Raw genomic sequence first — 18907 nt, 5'->3', positions numbered from 1 at the left:
GTTTAGATAGCTTAGTGTCCTTTTTCTTTTGTAGAGAAGCAAAGTGTGTGTTGTAAATGGCTTGTCTAGTTTTTGTAAAGTCCAGCCACGAGAAAGTTTGTGTGGAAGGTTGGTTCTTTATGAGAGTATCCAGTTTTGAGAGCTCATTCTTAATCTTTCCCTGTTTGCTGTGGAGGATGTTGATCAGGTGGTTCCGCAGTTTCTTTGAGAGCATGTGGCACAAGCTGTCAGCATAGTCTGTGTGGTATGTAGATTGTAATGGATTTTTTACCTTCAGTCCTTTCGGTATGACGTCCATCTGTTTGCATTTGAAGAGGAAGATGATGTCTGTCTGTATCTGTATGAGTTTTTTCATGAAGTTGACAGATTTCCACTCTGAAACCTATCTCAGATAGATTTACATCAGGCGACACAACTATGTGTTGATGGCCCATTAAGGTCACTCAGCTCTAACAATGGGCCATTGAAGATGCCCCACCCAGATAGCTCCTCCTGAGGATGCCTCACACAGCCAGGGACCAACTGCTGCCCCAGTGAGTCAACAAAGCATGTAAGGACATGTGACCTGAGACGCCATCTTCTCCCAATAACTTTCCATACTCATGTGACCCTAGACTCCACCCTCGGTCAATATCTGTCCATGCACATGTGGGCTTTGTTTGGGACAGTAAATTTTCATGTATATGGCAGAGGATATAAAATGGCACCTGAGACATCTCCATTGTGTCTTCATTTCTCTGGACTGGATTTCTAACAAGGCAGCTTTGAACAAGGACTGATGACCCCCAATCTGTTTGGGTGATTCCAGAGAGACTTTTGCAAACCAGCAGTTTATTCCACCACTGCTACAAACCTGATACAAGGACTTTGCAATCACTTGCATGTATATGATCTATTAGCCATTCATAACTCTCTTCTTTTCTTCTATTATTAAACCTCTAGTTAGTTTACTAAGGATTGGCGGACAGTGTGATATTTGGGTAAGATCTAAGATTCATACTGATCTGAGGATAGGTGTCTGATCCTTTGGGATTAGAAAGAACCTCACATATGGTGAAATCAGTTTTCAATAACCCCTCACTATATTAGACTTGGTTGTCAGGATAGGAGCCAAGGGGTGGAATGCCTATAGGAGACTGTGTTTGGCTTCTAGCTAACCAGTGTGGTGCTGCAGAAGCTCCTTTGTTACTGGCTTGATTAATTTAATTATAGAATAAACCACCAGTCTGGGGGACTGTCTGCCCTATTCAGTGCAGTCTGCCTTGAGTGTGGCGTTCTCAGTGAGGCCCATTCCAGGCATCCGGTCACACCCTGCACCCACAACTGCTATAAAGCCTGCTCCCTGCCTTAGCACAGGGGCTCCCTACACCATGATGTTCCCAGGGGGACCTTATAAGAACATAAGAAAGGCCATACGGGGTCAGACCAAAGGTCCATCTAGCCCACTATCCTGTCTTCCAACAGTGGCCATGCCAGGTGCCCCAGAGGGAATGAACAGAATGGGTAATCATGAGGAGTGAAATTTTGGAATAACCTTCCAAGGGAAGCAATGGGGGCAAAAGATCTATCTGGTTTTAAGATTCTACTTTATAAGTTTATGGAGGAGATGGTATGATGGGATAATGGGATTTTGGTAAGTAATTGATCTTTAAATATTCAGGGTGAATAGGCCAAATCCCCTGAGATGGGATATTAGATGGATGGGATCTGAGTTACTATAGAAAATTCTTTCCTGGGTATCTGGCTGGTGAATCTTGCCCATATGCTCAGGGTTTAGCTGATTGCCATATTTGGGGTCGGGAAGGAATTTTCCTCCAGGGCAGATTGGAGAGGCCCTGGAGGTTTTTCACCTTCCTCGGTAGCATGGGGCATGGTTGACTTGAGGGAGGCTTCTCTGCTCCTTGAAGTCTTTGAACCATGATTTAAGGACTTCAATAGCTCAGACATGGGTGAGTTTTTTCATAGGAGTGGGAGGGTGAGATTCTGTGGCCTGCGCTGTGCAGGAGGTCGGACTAGATGATCAGAATGGTCCCTTCTGACCTTAGTATCTATAAATCTATAAGTGATCCGTCCCCTGTTGCCCATTCCCAGCTTCTGGCAAAGAGAGGCTAGGGACACCTGGCTAACAGCCACTGATGGACTTATCCTCTATGAACTTACTAGTTCTTTTTTGAACGCTGTTATAGTCTTGGCCTTCACAACATCCTCTGGCAAGAAGTTCCACAGGTTGATTGTACATTGTGTGAAGAAACGCTTCCTTTTGTTTGTTTTAAACCTGTTGCCTATTAATTTCATTTAGTGACCCCTAGTTCTTGTGTTATGAGACAGAGTAAATAACACTTTCTTATTTACTTTCTCCACACCAGTCATGACTGTATAGCCCTCCATCATATCCCCCCTTAGTCGCCTCTTTTCCAAGGTGAAAAGTCCCAGTCTTATTAATCTTTCCTCATACAGAAGCTGTTCCAAACCACTAATCATTTTTTTTTGCCCTTTTCTGAAACTTTTCCAATTCCAACATGCCTTTTTTGAGATGCGTGACAAAATCTGCATGCAGTATTCAAGATGGGGGCGTACCATGGATTTATATAGAGGCAGTACGATATTTTCCATCTTATTATCTAGCTCTTTCCTAATGATTCCCAGCATTCTGTTACCTTTGCACCAGCCAACAGGCATTACGGGACCATCATGCAGTTATGAAATGGCTGGGCCAAGTAACTCTGCTGGAGCTGGGTAAACTCAGAATAAAAAGTATTGCAAGTGTTCTTACAACTCAAGGCAGCCAATCCATCCCACTAGTATTTGTCCTCTCTGGACAGACAACTTAAATTTAAAACCAACATTAGAAATAAATACACTTCTATAACCAGCTGTCCTTTCTGGACAGCTGCCTGCAACACAAATTCAGGATGTAACTGGGTTACCAGTTGCTGACTTGAAAAGCCTTGTAATAGCACAGGAAATGATGGGAGAAGAGGTTGATTGTGAAAAGGCAAGAAAGGCACAGAGTGTGCCAGACCTCAAATGCAATTTGGAGTACAGTAGCTATATGAATCTATGGTTAGAACCCCAAAGGAGAAGTGTCTTGACAATTCAGCGCGTTTGGGCCTCTGAGGATTCTCTTGCCCAGGATATATGTATCAAATTAGGCAGAGATTTAAAAGGAAAAGCAATCAACCACATCACTACTTCTTGTGCTTGCTGTGAGTCTATATGTGCAATATGACAAGCATAAAACAGTGTTGAGACAACCTTAACTTATGACTTTCCTGTGTATTTCTTAACGTTAATGATACATTCATGTCACTTTTATAGATTCATAGATACTAAGGTCAGAAGGGACCATTCTGATCATCTAGTCTGACCTCCTGCACAACGCAGGCCACAGAATCTCACCCACCCACTCCTACGAAAAACCTCACCCATGTCTGAGCTATTGAAGTCCTCAAATCGTGGTTTAAAGACTTCAAGGAGCAGAGAATCCTCCTTCAAGTGACCCATGTCCCATGCTACAGAGGAAGGCAAAAAACCTCCAGGGCCTCTCCAATCTGCCCTGGAGGAAAATTCCTTCTCGACCCCAAATATGGCCATCAGCAAAACCCTGAGCATATGGGCAAGATTCACCAGCCAGATACCCAGGAAAGAATTTTCTGTAGTAACTCAGATCCCATCCATCTAATATCCAATCTCAGGGATATTATTTACCCTGAATATTTAAGAGAAGAGAAGAGAAGAGATCATGTGCATCATGCCCTATTTCCTGTTCATGGGTCTTGGGTCTTGTCCTTAAAGCAAGGCCATGCTCAGAAAATAGACTGCAAAAAAGGGACCTTCTTACTCAATAGATGTGCACTGCTCTCTGTGCATAGATGGAGTCAGAGCTGCTTACAATAAAGACCAGGGCTAGGATTTTCAAAGGCTCTAAGGGATCCAGTCAATGGGAGTTGGGTGTCTTTCAAAGGGAACCAGCTGCCTAACTCTCTGTTTGAAAATCCCAGCGTACAATAATTTAAACAACTTTCTACTTCAGTGAGCAACTGGGAAAAGTCACTGGTTTTATTTTCGAACTGAGTAGATTTCACCTGGAATTGTGAATCTTCTTTTTCTCACACCCCACCCCCCTCTTTTTTTTTTTTTATAGTCACTTTTCCGAGTGTCACTTCACTTTAAGATGAGAGCTTCTCCATTGAGAAGCTCAGACACCCTGGTGAGAGGTGCGGTACAAGGGCCTAACCAGATCAGAACGTGTATCTGACATTAACAAGAAATCAGCAGAACCTCTGAGAGCAGCAGACAGCAAGTTAAATGCTATTTTATGGCTTAATTTGATTAAGAAAAAATAAAGCTGTGGGCTAGAATATATAGGAGAGATGCTTTGATCATCTGTAATTGGCCTCAGCCCATTTGTCATAAGCTTCATGCCCCCGTGATCCACGTACACTGCAGCCCTGATCTGTTGCTATCTCAGAGGAGTCTGCAGTAAAGAGAGCTCTGCCAGGAAGAAGCTCTTCTCCTCCTTCCCCAGTCCTCCCCGTGTGCTTGATGTAGACTGCACATTGTACTCAAGGGAGCTGAGACAGTTTACAGAAGAACTCCACTGTCAGGAATAGTTTTCCATTGTGCTGCTCCTCTGGAGAGGGGGTTTTGCATAATATTATCCCTTCTTGGTGCATTCTCTGTCCCCTTCAAAGCCACAGTAGAAAGTGATCCCCTGATACAAAGGCTTATATTTAGCATGCCTAGATCAAAGCATCCCACAAGGCCCCGATTCAGCAAAGCCCTTGAGTGCATGCATAATGTTAAGCATGTGCTTGAGTCCTTTTGAAGTCATGTGCTTAAAGTTAAACTCACATTGGATGCTTTGTAGAATCAAAGAAAGGATGCCCTTCTGCCTTAGAAAGGGATGAGATGTCTCTGGGGTAATGGGTGACTCCGGGGGATGATAATGCAGTATAGAGTCTTTGACTGGGTTGCCAATTCAAATCTGACTCAAATCAATAATTGTTAGAGTTGAGCCAACATCCAAACCCTGAGTCCAAGCCCAATAGGCTTTTGGGGAGGATGGGTTCAGTTCTGAATCCTTAAATCCAAACCATCTCTCTATGATTTTGATTCCTGAGCAGATGCCAAAGCTGGAACCCACTTCGAAGTCTAGGTTCAGAGGCAGCCCACAAGGAAGAAAATGTCTCAAGTTCAGCAAATCTGTAAACCTCATGAGATCAGCTGATCTCACAAACTGCTACCATTGAGCTGAAATCTCATGAGAACTACTCAAAAGGTTTTAACACATAACCAAATCCCAATTCAGCTCCAAACCCAAACACCAGTCCTAAACCCAAACCTAAAACAGATTCAAACACAGCCACTTCTAAAAATGAGCAAAAGTTAATACCATTAGAGAGCTGTTTATTGGCTACATGGAATGAATTTGTGGTCTTAGGCCAGTACCTAGTGGACAAATGTCCGTATTACAGAAAGGGCTTCCACAGTTGACGCTAATTGCCCTCATTGTCAACAATCCCAGTGAACAGGCCCAGGAGCGAAGAGGGTTGCCAGTTTTGGTTGGTTGTATTCCTGAAGATTTCATCACATGACAATCTTTAATTAAAGATTAATCTTTAATTCCTGGAGACTCCTGTACAATCCTGGAGGTTTGGCAACCCTCAGAGTGAATGAGCCATGGAAACTGACCTCCTCTGTCCCCAGCAGAGGTGGTCCTTCCAGGTCGGCCTAAGCTTGTCAGCTCTGGGAACACTGGCAAAGAAGTTTGCATAGTTGCTGCCTGTGGCTGCATCTGTCCTGTGGATAAACAGAGGGCTTCATTCTCTGTCAGATCACAAGCATTTTCTTAACAAAATACTAAAAAAAAGAAAAAGAAACAAGGAAATATAAAGTATCATGGGGCTCGCTACTTAATGTTTGTATATTGTGCACGACTTTGAAGATACAAGGATACATATGAACTGGTGCATCAAAGAAGCACCCCTTGCACTAGTGCATGTCTGCCTATCTCTCTGTACAGCACCTTGCATAATAGGGCATCAATCCACATAACAAGTACTTCAGATCAACGTTTCAGACACGCTACATATTGTTTTACCTGACAGTCACAATCAGCTGCTCCAGTCAACAAAGAAAGAGCATTAGCAATAGGGCTGGGAGTAGCTCTCTAGTCAACTTTAGCAAAAGAAAATGAAAATCCCACAAGTTGCAGAAGGCAGAGATGTGATATGACCCATGATACTGACAGCAGCCACAACAACTGAACCTACCAGGCCAGCATACGTGCTGGCTGAGATGAATAACATTGTTGTCATTGATTCAGGACTCATATAAGGTGATTAACTAGAGAGAATATGTGTAAAAACCCATTAGCTATTAGGTGTTCTCCTTTCCAGGGCTGCCTTACCTAACTGAAATTGCTTGGAGGCATTCCCACATGTCTGCTGTATTTCTGGGCTGTTCCATCCTAAGGGGTACAAAGCACAGCCTGAGCTTATCAACAGCCCTAGAGAGAGAGAGAGAGAGAGAGAGAAAGAAATGTAAAGACGTCCCACAGAAGATTTTAAAAACCAAATAAAACTCCACCACTCTGGGTTGTCGTGAAAGGATCCCTAGAAACACAGACTTTTAGGCTGCAGATTTTATTTCATTCATCATCAAATAGATGTTTCTGAAAACCTCATTGAAGATTAACAGGGGAGTGGGAATTGACAATTCAATAAAAAGCCTCAGTAGAAACAAATGCGGTTTGAAAGCAAAGCTAGTGTTCTGAGAAATCAAGATCTCTGGCTGCTAAAAGAGAGGACACTGAGACTGTGTCTACACTGCAATTAAACACCCTTGGCTGGCCCCTCGCAGCTGACTCGCACTTGCAGGGCTTGGGCTGCGGGGCTCTAAAATTGCAGTGTAGAGGTTTGGGCTCTAGCTGCAGCCTGGCAGAGTCCCAGAGCTGAAGCTCCAGCCTGAGCCCAAACATCTCCACTGCAATTTTACAGCCTCAAGTCCCATCAGTTGGCACAGGGCAGCTGTGGATGTTTAATTGCAATGTGGACAAACTCACAGAGCTCAGCCACATTGGCCCATGGTGATGCTGCTATTCTGTCTCCTCTGTACTGCACCATTAAATGTAGAAGGGCCTACCTTGCTGGATGGGGCAGCTGCCATGTATTGTTATGTTTCAGACATATGTTGCAATGTTAGAGAGGAAACCACTGAGTTCTTGCTCTGGTGATGACTTTGGGCCATTGAGTTAATGAAAGCAGAATGGGTCTCTGGACAATTGTTTCTTGCTCCATCTAAAACAAAAGTCAGCTCGACAGAGAAACATATCATGTGCCATAACAGGCAGTAAGGACCCTATAGGAATGTGTACAGAATTGAAGCAAACTCAGTTAAAAAGTCAAACAAATATTCACCAAAAAATGCTTGTAATATGTGACCAGTTCTGGCCAAGAATCAGAAGAAGGGGAGTACATGTGTGTAGTGCTTACAGTGGTCTGAAAACTTGTGCTGGGAGAGTCTTTCATAATCTGGCAGCAGCAGCTTTGGTAAAACAGTGCTTAAAGTGCATGCCTCAGTGACCCGGCTTGATTCCTTTATTTATTTGTTTGTTCGTTTGTTTGCTTGTTGTGCTGGGTCTGTGACCTTCTCCTCCAACACACACACACACACACACACACACACACACACACAGAGTAAGCCCAGCATGTATGTGTGATGTGTAATGAGCCATCAAGAGGATCAGTGGGAGCACTGAAGAAAATTGTGCCTGCACCCAAAAAAGATTGCAACTATTTACTCTGCAACAACAAGGTTGGGATTGAACAGAAACCCTGTCCAACTGAGTATTCTCTGATTTGGGTTTCCAACTCCTGGGCTTTAGGTTGTTTTTATTTGTTTGAAGAAAAGGAGTACTTGTGGCACCTTAGAGACTAACAAATTTATTTGAGCATAAGCTATTGTGAGCTACAGTTCACTTCATCGGATGCATTCGGTAGAAAAAAAAATATTCACCAAAAAATGCTTGTAATATGCGCCCAGTTCTGGCCAAGAATCAGAAGAAGGGGAGTACATGTATGTAGTGCTTACAGTGATCTGAAAACTTGTGCTGGGAGAGTCTTTCATAATTTTTTTTTTCCCTACTGAATGCATCCAATGAAGTGAGCTGTAGCTCATGAAAGCCTATGCTCAAATAAATTTGTTAGTCTCTAAGGTGCCACAAGTACTCCTTTTCTTTTTGCGAATACAGACTAACGCGGCTGCTACTCTGAAACGTTTGTTTGTTTGGTGATGTAGCAATGTAGCAAAGCTCAGTTCTGGTCCAGTAACTGGTCCTGCCCTGTGTAATCTGTGCTGTCATTGTCTTCCCTGGACCAACTCAGCAGTCACTGACCACTGTAAATGGCTTGCCAGGATATGTGCTTCCAGTAGATAATCATAGCATGTAACAATCCAGCAGAGAATGATAAATACACTGTGCTCCTTCGAGTGGATGTCGGGTCTCCTCCATCATCATTCTCAGCTGTTTAATGATGCAAAGTTGTTTTGAATTCTCTCTCTCTCTCTCTCTCTCTTTCTTCTGGGACAAATGTTTTGAAGAGCTGACTACTGCCTGTTAGTAAAGGATGCTAGTGAGTAACATGCAAATACACACACTTCCCCATCCCCCTCAGTATCACGGCTACAATTTTTTAACCAAGTTTACAATGGGCTCCATCCTGTCAGGTGCTGAACTCCCTTAAAGCAATGGGATTTAAGGGGCTCAATACAAGGGAGGTGAATAATTCGGATGTGTGTAGTTTATACAATGAATGTTGCCTCTTTGTCTGTTCTGATTATCCAGAAAAGGAACATGAATTTCTAAAATTTCATGGTTATTCAGCCAATGATCTTTGAATTTTTGAAGCAAACAGCTTCTGTGAGCATTTAGTAATTGACCTTTGAAATACAAGTTGTTTTGATTGGACACACAGGTCATCTGGTATGTTTCTGGTCCTTGATTGGATGAATGTTATTCTTAGGGCCCGGTCCTCATCTGGTGTAAATCAGTGTAGCTCTACAAAAACCAGTTGCACTATGCAAATGACACCAGCTGGGAAGCTGCTTCTTCCACAGTGCAGATTGCAAATCTGAGATTCGCTTGCTGCTACCATCCTCCAATATTTGCTTAAAAATAGGGCTGTCAAGTGATTAAAAAAATGAATCACAAGTAATCGCACTGTTAAACAATAGAATACCATTTATTTAAATATTTTTGGATGTTTTCTACATTTTCAAATATATTGATTTCAATTACAACACAGAATACAAAGTGTATAGTGCTCACTTTATTTTATTTTTTATTACAAGTATTTGCACTGTAAAAAGACAAAAGAAATAGTATTTTTCAATTCACCTAATACAAGTACTGTTGTGCAATTTCTTTATCATGAAAGTTGAACTTACAAATATAGAATTATGTACAAAAATACTGCATTCAAAAATAAAACAATGTAAAATTTTAGAGCTTGCAAGTCCATTCAGTCCTACTTCTTGTTCAGCCAATCACTCACACAAACACGTTTGGTTACATTTGCAGGCAATGTTGCTGCCAGCTTTTTGATTACAATGTCACCTGAAAGTGAGAACAGGCGTTCTCTTGTAGCCGGCATTGCAAGATATTTACATGCCAGATGCGGTAAAGATTCACATGTCCCTTCATGCAGAAATCCAGGGGATATGCATCCATGTTGATGATGGGTTCTGTTCAAAAACCATCCAAAGCAGTGCGGACTGACATGTTCATTTTCATTGTCTGAGTCAGATGCCACCAGCAGAAGGTTGATTTTCTTTTTTGGTAGTTTGGGTTCTGTAGTTTCTGCATCAGAGTGTTGCTCATTTAAGACTTCTGAAAGCATGCTCCATACCTCGTCCCTCTCAGATTTTGGAAAGCATTTCAGATTCTTAAATCTTGGATCGAGTGCTGTAGCTATCTTTAGAAATCTCACATTGGTACCTTCTTTGCGTTTTTCAAATCTGCAGTGAAAGTGTTCTTAAAACGAACAACAACATGTGCTGGGTCATCATCCTAGACTGCCATAACATGAAATATATGGCAGTATGCAGGTAAAACAGAGCAGGGGATGTACAATTCTCCACCAAGGAGTTCAGTCACAAATTTAATTAATGCATTATTTTTAATGAGCATCATCGGTATGGAAGCATGTCCTCTGGAATGGTGGCCAGAGCATGAAGGAGCATACGAATATTTAGCATTTCTGGCACATAAATACCTTGTAATGCTGGCTACAAAAGTCCCATGCAAATGCCTGTTCTCACTTTCTGGTGACATTGTAAATAAGAAGAGGGCAGCATTATCTCCTGTAAAGGTAAACAAACTTGTTTGTCTCAGCTATTGGCTGAAAAAGAAGTAGAACTGAGTGGACTTGTAGCCCCCGAAGTTTTACATTGTTTTGTTTTTGAGTGCAGTTATGTAACAAAAAAATAAATCTACATTTGTAAGTTGCACTTTCAGGACAAAGACATTGCACTACGGTACTTGTATGAGGTGAATTGAAAAATATTATTTCTTCTGTTTATCATTTTTACAGTGCAAATATTTGTTATCAGAATATACACTTTGATATCAGTTTCAACACAGAAGACAAGATACATATGAAAATGTAAAAAAAATCCAAAATAGTTAATAAATTTCAATTGGTAGTCTCTTGCTTAACGGTGCGATTAAAACGGATTAATCGCGAATATTTTAATCACAATTAATTTTTTAAGTTAATCGCATGAGTTAACTGCAATTAATCAACAGCCCTACTTAAAAAATATCACTGTCTGATGACATTCCTGCCAGTAAACTCATTCCCCAGAATATTCACAGAACCCACATACAAAAGGGGCAACTGCCCAGTTGAATCACATTTATTTACAGTTTAAATCAGTTAGTGAAACATTTTTCCCCCTCATCTGACACTATCAAAGCCTAAAAATTAGAGCCTGAAAAAACTCCCCTCAGGTGGAATGTATCTGGATAAAAAGAAAAGGAGTACTTGTGGCACCTTAGAGACTAACAAATTTATTTGAGCATAAGCATCCGATGAAGTGAGCTGTAGCTCACGAAAGCTTATGCTCAAATAAATTTGTTAGTCTCTAAGGTGCCACGAGTACTTCTTTTCTTTTTGCGAATACAGACTTACACGGCTGCTACTCTGGATAAAAGTCATACCGGGAGAATAACAACAGTATGAACACAGCTTGACACTAATGCCATCTGGGCTGAGAAGCCAATGCATACTCTAGTGGCAGTCAGCCATATCCCCTGAAAGCGTCTCCAAATAATATAATATACATGTGCAGCCGCACCCCCACGCCCAATCCTTTCAGAGAAGTAAAAGGCACTAAGCCAAAAATGCATTTTGTGGACTCGTAACTGACAACTAATCCCATTATACTCGATCAAAGGGCTAACGGAAGCCCTTAAGGGCGTATTCTTAAAAATGAAGTAGTAAGTAAATTATCCGGCAGTACATTTGCACTTTTCAGCATTTCCTATATTACATTTTATTAGAAGGGGGAACTGATCAGTTTTCCCTGGTGATGTTGCTTTCTGATGTTATTACTTAAAAACTAGGGTGATACCTGACAGACAAATACACAGGGCAGGGATGACGTCAAACCCACTTTTACCACTGGCTGCATGTGCAATAATTAGCCATGCTATCTGCCCAATACTTACTGTGAAGCTGGATAGTATGGAAGATATTATCTCCTCTGCAGTAAACACTTCCATGAAATAGTGCATCAGCATTTCAGTGCTGGCTACAAAAGCCTATGAAAGGTTGCAGAATGCGAGTCAGTAAGAGGGATGCTGGAACCAAGGATAAGGTGTAAGGAGGAGGCAGGCCACTAAGCATATCTTGCACTGGGATGAATCTGGACCTCCAGGATGAAGTATGAGGAGGCCTCACATTGGCAAAGATGCAAGGATCACCTGGGCATGATGCTAGGCTCATGCATTTAATATGCACGCTCGCCCTTAGCTAGATGTGATGTTTGCATTAATTGAAACTTGCCGTGCCTTGCACCATCCAGGTGTGACCCTTGCACTTTTGACAGGCGGGGGGAGGAGTCAGTGCAACAGGAGGGATGCCAGGACTCTACGGAGGCTGCGCCCTGGCATGCTTCAGAGTATAGCACTGAGCACTTAACTTTGAGAACACCAGCATTGGCCAGGCGCCTAGCCATAGGGATGCTTAAAGGGAGGACATCAGATATATTTACTGCTACTATACAAATATTATACATACAACTTGCCAGGCAGCATTTATGTGGGAAGCAAATGTATCACTTTTCTAATGTGTTCCCCCTACAACATTCATAAGGCTGGAAGCCTAAACAAATACCAGTGTCCAAAGGGTTAAACTCACCATAATGCTCTGTGGCCTTTTCAGATGGAGAATGTTACACTTCAGTGAATGGAGGGACAAAAGGCCTGTTTCGATCACCAGCAAAAGGGGCACAGAACTAACGTGTGGAAGTGACATATCTAGTCTCCTGGGGATATTACAGCCAGGCCATCACTGCAAAAGATTAACCTCGGCAACCCACTGTTTACTCTGATAGGACAAACTTGCAGGGGGCTTGCTGTCTGTCTCTGTGGTTAGTAAACAAACTGATGTGTAGTGCTGGGCTCAAAGTGAAAGGAAAATGTATCTGAGGTCTAGGTCTTAATGGACCCATTTTCTCTGCATTTTTTGCCATGCTGAGATTGCTCTGACTGGAAACGAATTGCACTTCTCCCCAAGATGTATTTCAGTTGATGCATCTACTGCCGAGAACCTTCTTTCATAAAATCCATAGAGTTTTGCGGGCACGTGTGAATCAACACTGTGAGAAGCTGGACGGGTTGAGAATCAGTAGACATCAGGAAACTCCTGGGGGAAGAGACTGCTTTTTTTTCTACGTTTGTGCAGTACCTTGCACAATGGGGCTTGATCCCTGATTGGGGCCTTTAAGCACTGTCATTATACAAATATCATCATTTAAATTACAAATCTAGTCTCTCCTGAAGCCTTCTAATAAAACCTGTAAAACTACTAGGTGGAGAAATGTTTTCTTTTAAAATAACATTACTAGCGCCTTTATCTGCAATAAGAAAAGGAGTACTTGTGGCACCTTAGAGACTAACAAATTTATTTGAGCATAAGCTTTCGTGAGCTACAGCTCACTTCATCGGATGCATTCAGTGGAAAATACAGTGGGGAGATTTATATACACAGAGAACATGAAACAATGGGTGTTATCATACACACTGTAAGGAGAGCGATCACTTAAGATGAGCTATTACCAGCAGGGAGGGGGGCGGGGGAGGAAGAAAACCTTTTGTAGTGATAATCAAGGTGGGCCATTTCCAGCAGTTGACAAGAACATCTGAGGAACGGGGGGGGGGGGGGGGAAATAACATGGGGAAATAGTATTAGTTTGTGTAATGACCCATCCACTCCCAGTCTCTATTCAAGCCTAAGTTAATTGTATCCAGTTTGCAAATTAATTCCAATTCAGCAGTCTCTCGTTGGAGTCTATTTTTGAAGATCCATCGATGATCTTCCTGAAAACAGCATCCTGGCCACTATGGATGTAGAAGCCCTTTACACCAACATTCCACACAAAGATGGACTACAAGCCGTCAGGAACAGTATCCCCGATAATGTCACGGCTAACCTAGTATCTGAACTTTGTGACTTTGTCCTCACCCATAACTATTTCACATTTGGGGACAATGTATACCTTCAAATCAGCGGCACTGCGATGGGTACCCGCATGGCCCCACAGTATGCCAACATTTTTATGGCTGATTTAGAACAACGCTTCCTCAGCTCTCGTCCCCTACTGCCCCTACTCTACTTGCGCTACATTGATGACATCTTCATCATCTGGACCCATGGAAAAGACGCCCTTGCTGAATTCCACCATGATTTCAACAATTTCCATCCCACTATCAACCTCAGCCTGGACCAGTCCACACAAGAGATCCACTTTCTGGACACTACAGTGCTAATAAGCGATGGTCACATAAACACCACCCTATACCAGAAACCTACTGACCGCTATGCCTACCTACATGCCTCCAGCTTTCACCCAGATCACACCACACGATCCATTGTCTACAGCCAAGTTCTACGATACAATCACATTTGCTCCAACCCTTCAGACAGAGACAAAAACACCTACAAGAGCTCTATCAAGCATTCTTACAACTACAATACTCACCTGCTGAAGTGAAGAAACAGATTGACAGAGCCAGAAGAGTACTCAGAAGTCACCTACTACACGACAGGCCCAACAAAGAAAATAACAGAACGCCACTAGCCATCACCTTCAGCCCCCAACTAAAACCTCTCCAATGCATCATCAAGGATCTACAACCTATCCTGAAGGACGACCCATCACTCTCACAGATCTTGGGAGACAGGCCAGTCCTTGCTCACAGACAGCCCCCCAACCTGAAGCAAATACTCACCAGCAACCACACACCACACAACAGAACCACTAACCCAGGAACCTATCCTTGCAACAAAGCCCATTGCCAATTGTGTCCACGTATCTATTCAGGGGACACCATCATAGGGCCTAATCACATCAGCCACACTATCAGAGGCTCGTTCACCTGCGCATCTACCAATGTGATATATGCCATCATGTGCCAGCAATGCCCCTCTGCCATGTACATTGGCCAAACTGGACAGTCTCTATGTAAAAGAATAAATGGACACAAATCAGACGTCAAGAATTATAACATTCAAAAACCAGTCGGAGAACACTTCAATCTCTCCGGTCACTCGATTACAGACCTAAGAGTGGCTATTCTTCAACAAAAAAACTTCAAAAACAGATTCCAACGAGAGACTGCTGAATTGGAATTAATTTGCAAACTGGATACAATTAACTTAGGCTTGAATAGAGACTGGGAGTGGATGAGTCATTACACAAAGTAAAACTATTTCCCCATGTTATTTCCCCCCCACCCACCCACTGTTCCTCAGATGTTCTTGTCAACTGCTGGAAATGGCCCACCTTGATTATCACTACAAAAGGTTTTCTTCCTCCCCCACCCCCCCCCTCCCTGCTGGTAATAGCTCATCTTAAGTGATCACTCTCCTTACAGTGTGTATGGTAACACCCATTGTTTCATGTTCTCTGTGTATATAAATCTCCCCACTGTATTTTCCACTGAATGCATCTGATGAAGTGAACTGTAGCTCACGAAAGCTTATGCTCAAATAAATTTGTTAGTCTCTAAGGTGCCACAAGTACTCCTTTTCTTTTTGCGAATACAGACTAACACGGCTGCTACTCTGAAATTTATCTGGAATGTACATTAGCTCTGTAATGCACCTGGTAAAGATAGTACTTAGAGTGGTTTACTTGTGCTGCTGTATGAAATTATTTAGACCTGAGTCTACGCTTGCATATTGCTCTATGACACTGATATTAGCTGGGTGGTCATTGGCTATGATGGCTAACTAAGCAATACTAATTCTTCCCAAGGAAGGAAAGAGAAAAGCTGATTCATCCAATTACAGTATTCTATAACCTGTTACCTGCGTGGCAGGATTGTCAGGAGACAGTAGCCACAAGCCATGTTGGTTCATCATTGTTCAAGAACACGCATTGCTCTTGGGCATATTTTTATTTAATGATGATTGATTTTAATTATTTGTTATTAGGGGAATTCACCCCGCCTTTTATCTACTTGGTGCTTAATAGCCCATGGCCTGTACCCAGTTAAGATCTACTAAGACAGTGGTTCTCAGACTTTTGTATTGGTGACCCCTTTCACACAGCAAGCCTCTGAGTGCAACCCCCCCTTTATAAATTAAAATCACATTTAACACTATTATAAATGCTGGAGGCAAAGGGGGGATTGGGGTGGAAGCTGACAGCTCACGACCCCCCCAAGTAATAACCTTCTGACCCCCTGATCGGTCATGACCCCCAGTTTGAGAACCCCCTGTACTAAGAAGCATTTGACAGGAGGAAAAATATATATTCAAGCAATAACCGTATGAAGGATCACATCCAGGGCTTAAATTCAGCCGGAGCTGTCCAGATCTCTGGCAAATATTTTCAAACCTTGACTCCAGCCTCATTCTGTTGCGGTTCTCAACCCAGGGTCTGCAGGCCTCTGTGGGGGCTACTGGTCAGTTTCAGGGGGTCCATGGGGCCCTGCGACTGAAGCCTGGAGCCCCGAGCCCCAGCATGCCCTGCAGAGAATGGGGGTGGGACACCGTGGTGGGCTCCAGGAAATACTCTATGAGAATTTAAGCCCTGATCACACATGAAGAATAGGAAAACATTGTGAGATGGTGACCTTTCAAAATAAACTTTGACCTGCAGTTTTCATACAGCTGTTCTTTATTTTCTGGAAACGTAGGTTGACACCTAAAATACCGAGCAACAATTATTTTTTGAGGTATGCTTCAATGGGATAAGTAGAAATGGAAATTCAGGTAAACCAATGTTCAGCAACCTTAATAAGACAAGCCCAAACCAGATCCCCATATATAAAAGTATTCTGAGGCAGTTCATATCCAGACCTGAACTTCATAGTTCTGGCCAATCTTAAATGTAAAAATAAAACAGCCTTCAATCTCTCACAGGGCTGTGTAGTAATACGAACGACCTTGGGAGCTAGCTAGATGGCAGTAGAACATACTCAAATGTTGCTAGATTAGTATAACGAATAAATCCTTGTGGTCAGACGTTCCTGTTGCTTGGTCCTGAAGAAAACACATAACAGGCTTGCCAACAGAAATTAAGTAATGCAACAATGCGACATTTAGTTGGGGATTGGTCCTGCTTTGAGCAGGGGGTTGGACTAGATTACCTCCTGAGGTCCCTTCCAACCCTGATATTCTATGAACATAATCTGAAAACTAGTTCTTCAGCAGGAATAGTCACCCAGGGAGTGATTTCTGCTAACATACATGCAACCCAGTGATGTATCTTACATCATTCTTGTTTCTCACAGTGTAGTATAGGCCATGAGACTATATGGAACCAACATCAAAAAGATTGCATTTAAATTGAATAACTAGGCAAACACAACTGTGGTGGGGAATTGCAGACTCTGCCCAGAATGTATCTTGGCAGCAAAGTCCCCTACTCTACACATGTAGGGCATGCTCCATGAGTGGATCTACCCTGGTCTACATAGAAGGTGGAGGTGGTTGAACTGCTCCACAGGGAACTGAGACTGAGGAGTGGTTTGGTGTGGAGAAGATTGAGGACCTGCCCAAGGGATGTGCAATCAGCCAAACAGGAGAGCCATGGAAAGGTCAAAAGCTGAGTTAGCCCTGCTGGGATTCCTAGCCCTGATGGCAGGGACTCTAGGTATTTCAAACCTGATGCTTAGACCTATTTGCCATCCTCTACCTCTGTTCATCTAAACCTGTGAAACCTGCAGCTGTCTCCACTCTCCCATCATCAAAGAATAATGTGCCTGATTTGCTGGTCTGGCCATGTTGCACTTGATGCAGGGCCAGAGAGGGGCTCCCCTGATCCTGGGGCCAACCCATCGTCCAATATAAATTACGTACAGTCCCTGGAGCTAGTCTAGCAGCCAGGAACCACCAGAGTATATGCTCTGTACCACCTGTGGATTCTCTTTGTACAGAGATGAATCTTCTGGGTTCATGGCTGCTTTGCACTGCTAGAGAGAGGCAAAGCAGCCCCAGCAGAGCCAAGAATCTGGACTATTTATTTTCCTTAACTGAAAATTATCACATCCATCACAAGAGGAAGTAACATCCATTGGTTTCAAGATATTGTAGTGCATCTTCCTTCACTGCTGTGGTATTCAAGCCCTTCACTAACATTAATAGGCTCTCCCCCACAATAACTTAGCGAAGTATTATTGTCCTTATTTTATAGATGGGGAACCAGAGTGCAGAAAGATTAAGTGTCTGACCCAAGGCCACATAAAGAATCTGTAGCAGAGTCAAGAACTGAACCGAGATCTAATGAATACAGTCCTGGGCCTTAACGACAAACCCTTTCTTCCTCCCCTTTATACCACTGTGCAGAACACTGGTACCCTGCTGTTATAGTCTGATGTCCCAGGGCAAGTTGCCTGATTCTGCAAAGATCTGTTGAAAGCAATTTGTACTCTGTTGCTGAGGGTGACATAGATCACCATGATGAATAAATCCTTGTGGTCAGATGGGATGTGAGGAGATCCTGGAGAGAAATGCATCTATTACAGAGCTCTGGAGGGCGGGGGGACTCGGACAGCAGTCAATTAAAACATTTGGATTCTGGCACCATCCATGTAATATCTCCCCTACAGTTCTTGCCAGTAAGGCTAGATGTGCATTTTTAAACAATGCCTCTTTGTTTTGTTCAGTTGGAAGCAGTCTCAAACAAACACAACCAGCTGCCTAGACAAGCCCATTGCATGCCAAGCTAAAGCGTAAAAGGAGGAAATTACGAACATTCCAATATTTATCACATTTTAAAAAATAATCCAAATGTAACACTATTTCCCACAAATAGTTCTTCATCCTTTATGGTGCTGGTTTCAGGGACTTGTATAGCTGAAAGCCTCATGGCAATGAGTTATCTATATTATGCACAGCACGCATATATGAGGACATCTTAATACAAAGGGACGGCCTTAGAGAAAATAGTAGTGAGCTGATTTTCAGAGGTGCTGAGCAGCCCTAGTTCCCACTGACTTCAGTTCCCTACAGTGTGGCAGCCAGATTCTGGTATCGGAGGCATTCTTTGGAATTTATACTGACATAACGGAGATCAGAACCTGGGTGGGGGGATGATAGCCTAGTGTAAACATAGATTTCACATTTGAATATAGCACCCACAAATGAGATTTATTTTCAACTCCTCAAGG

General features: G+C 42.7%; 1 protein-coding gene across 1 annotated transcript in view; it reads right to left on the bottom strand.

Annotated features, from left to right (window-relative positions):
* The window catches only part of LHFPL1 (LHFPL tetraspan subfamily member 1), an 88306-nt gene that overhangs the window by 18859 nt on the left and 50540 nt on the right, over window positions 1-18907 (bottom strand). Inside the window, exon 4 of the mRNA XM_038417696.2 lies at window positions 6413-6511. Within this exon, the coding sequence (XP_038273624.1) occupies window positions 6413-6511 (99 nt within the window). The remainder of the gene's footprint in view (window positions 1-6412; window positions 6512-18907) is intronic.

The sequence above is a fragment of the Dermochelys coriacea genome, chromosome 9 (genome assembly GCF_009764565.3).
Source record: "Dermochelys coriacea isolate rDerCor1 chromosome 9, rDerCor1.pri.v4, whole genome shotgun sequence".
Taxonomy (NCBI): Eukaryota; Metazoa; Chordata; order Testudines; family Dermochelyidae; genus Dermochelys; species Dermochelys coriacea.
The sequence above is the reverse complement of the archived record's forward strand: the minus strand, read 5'-3'. Positions and strand labels throughout refer to the sequence as shown.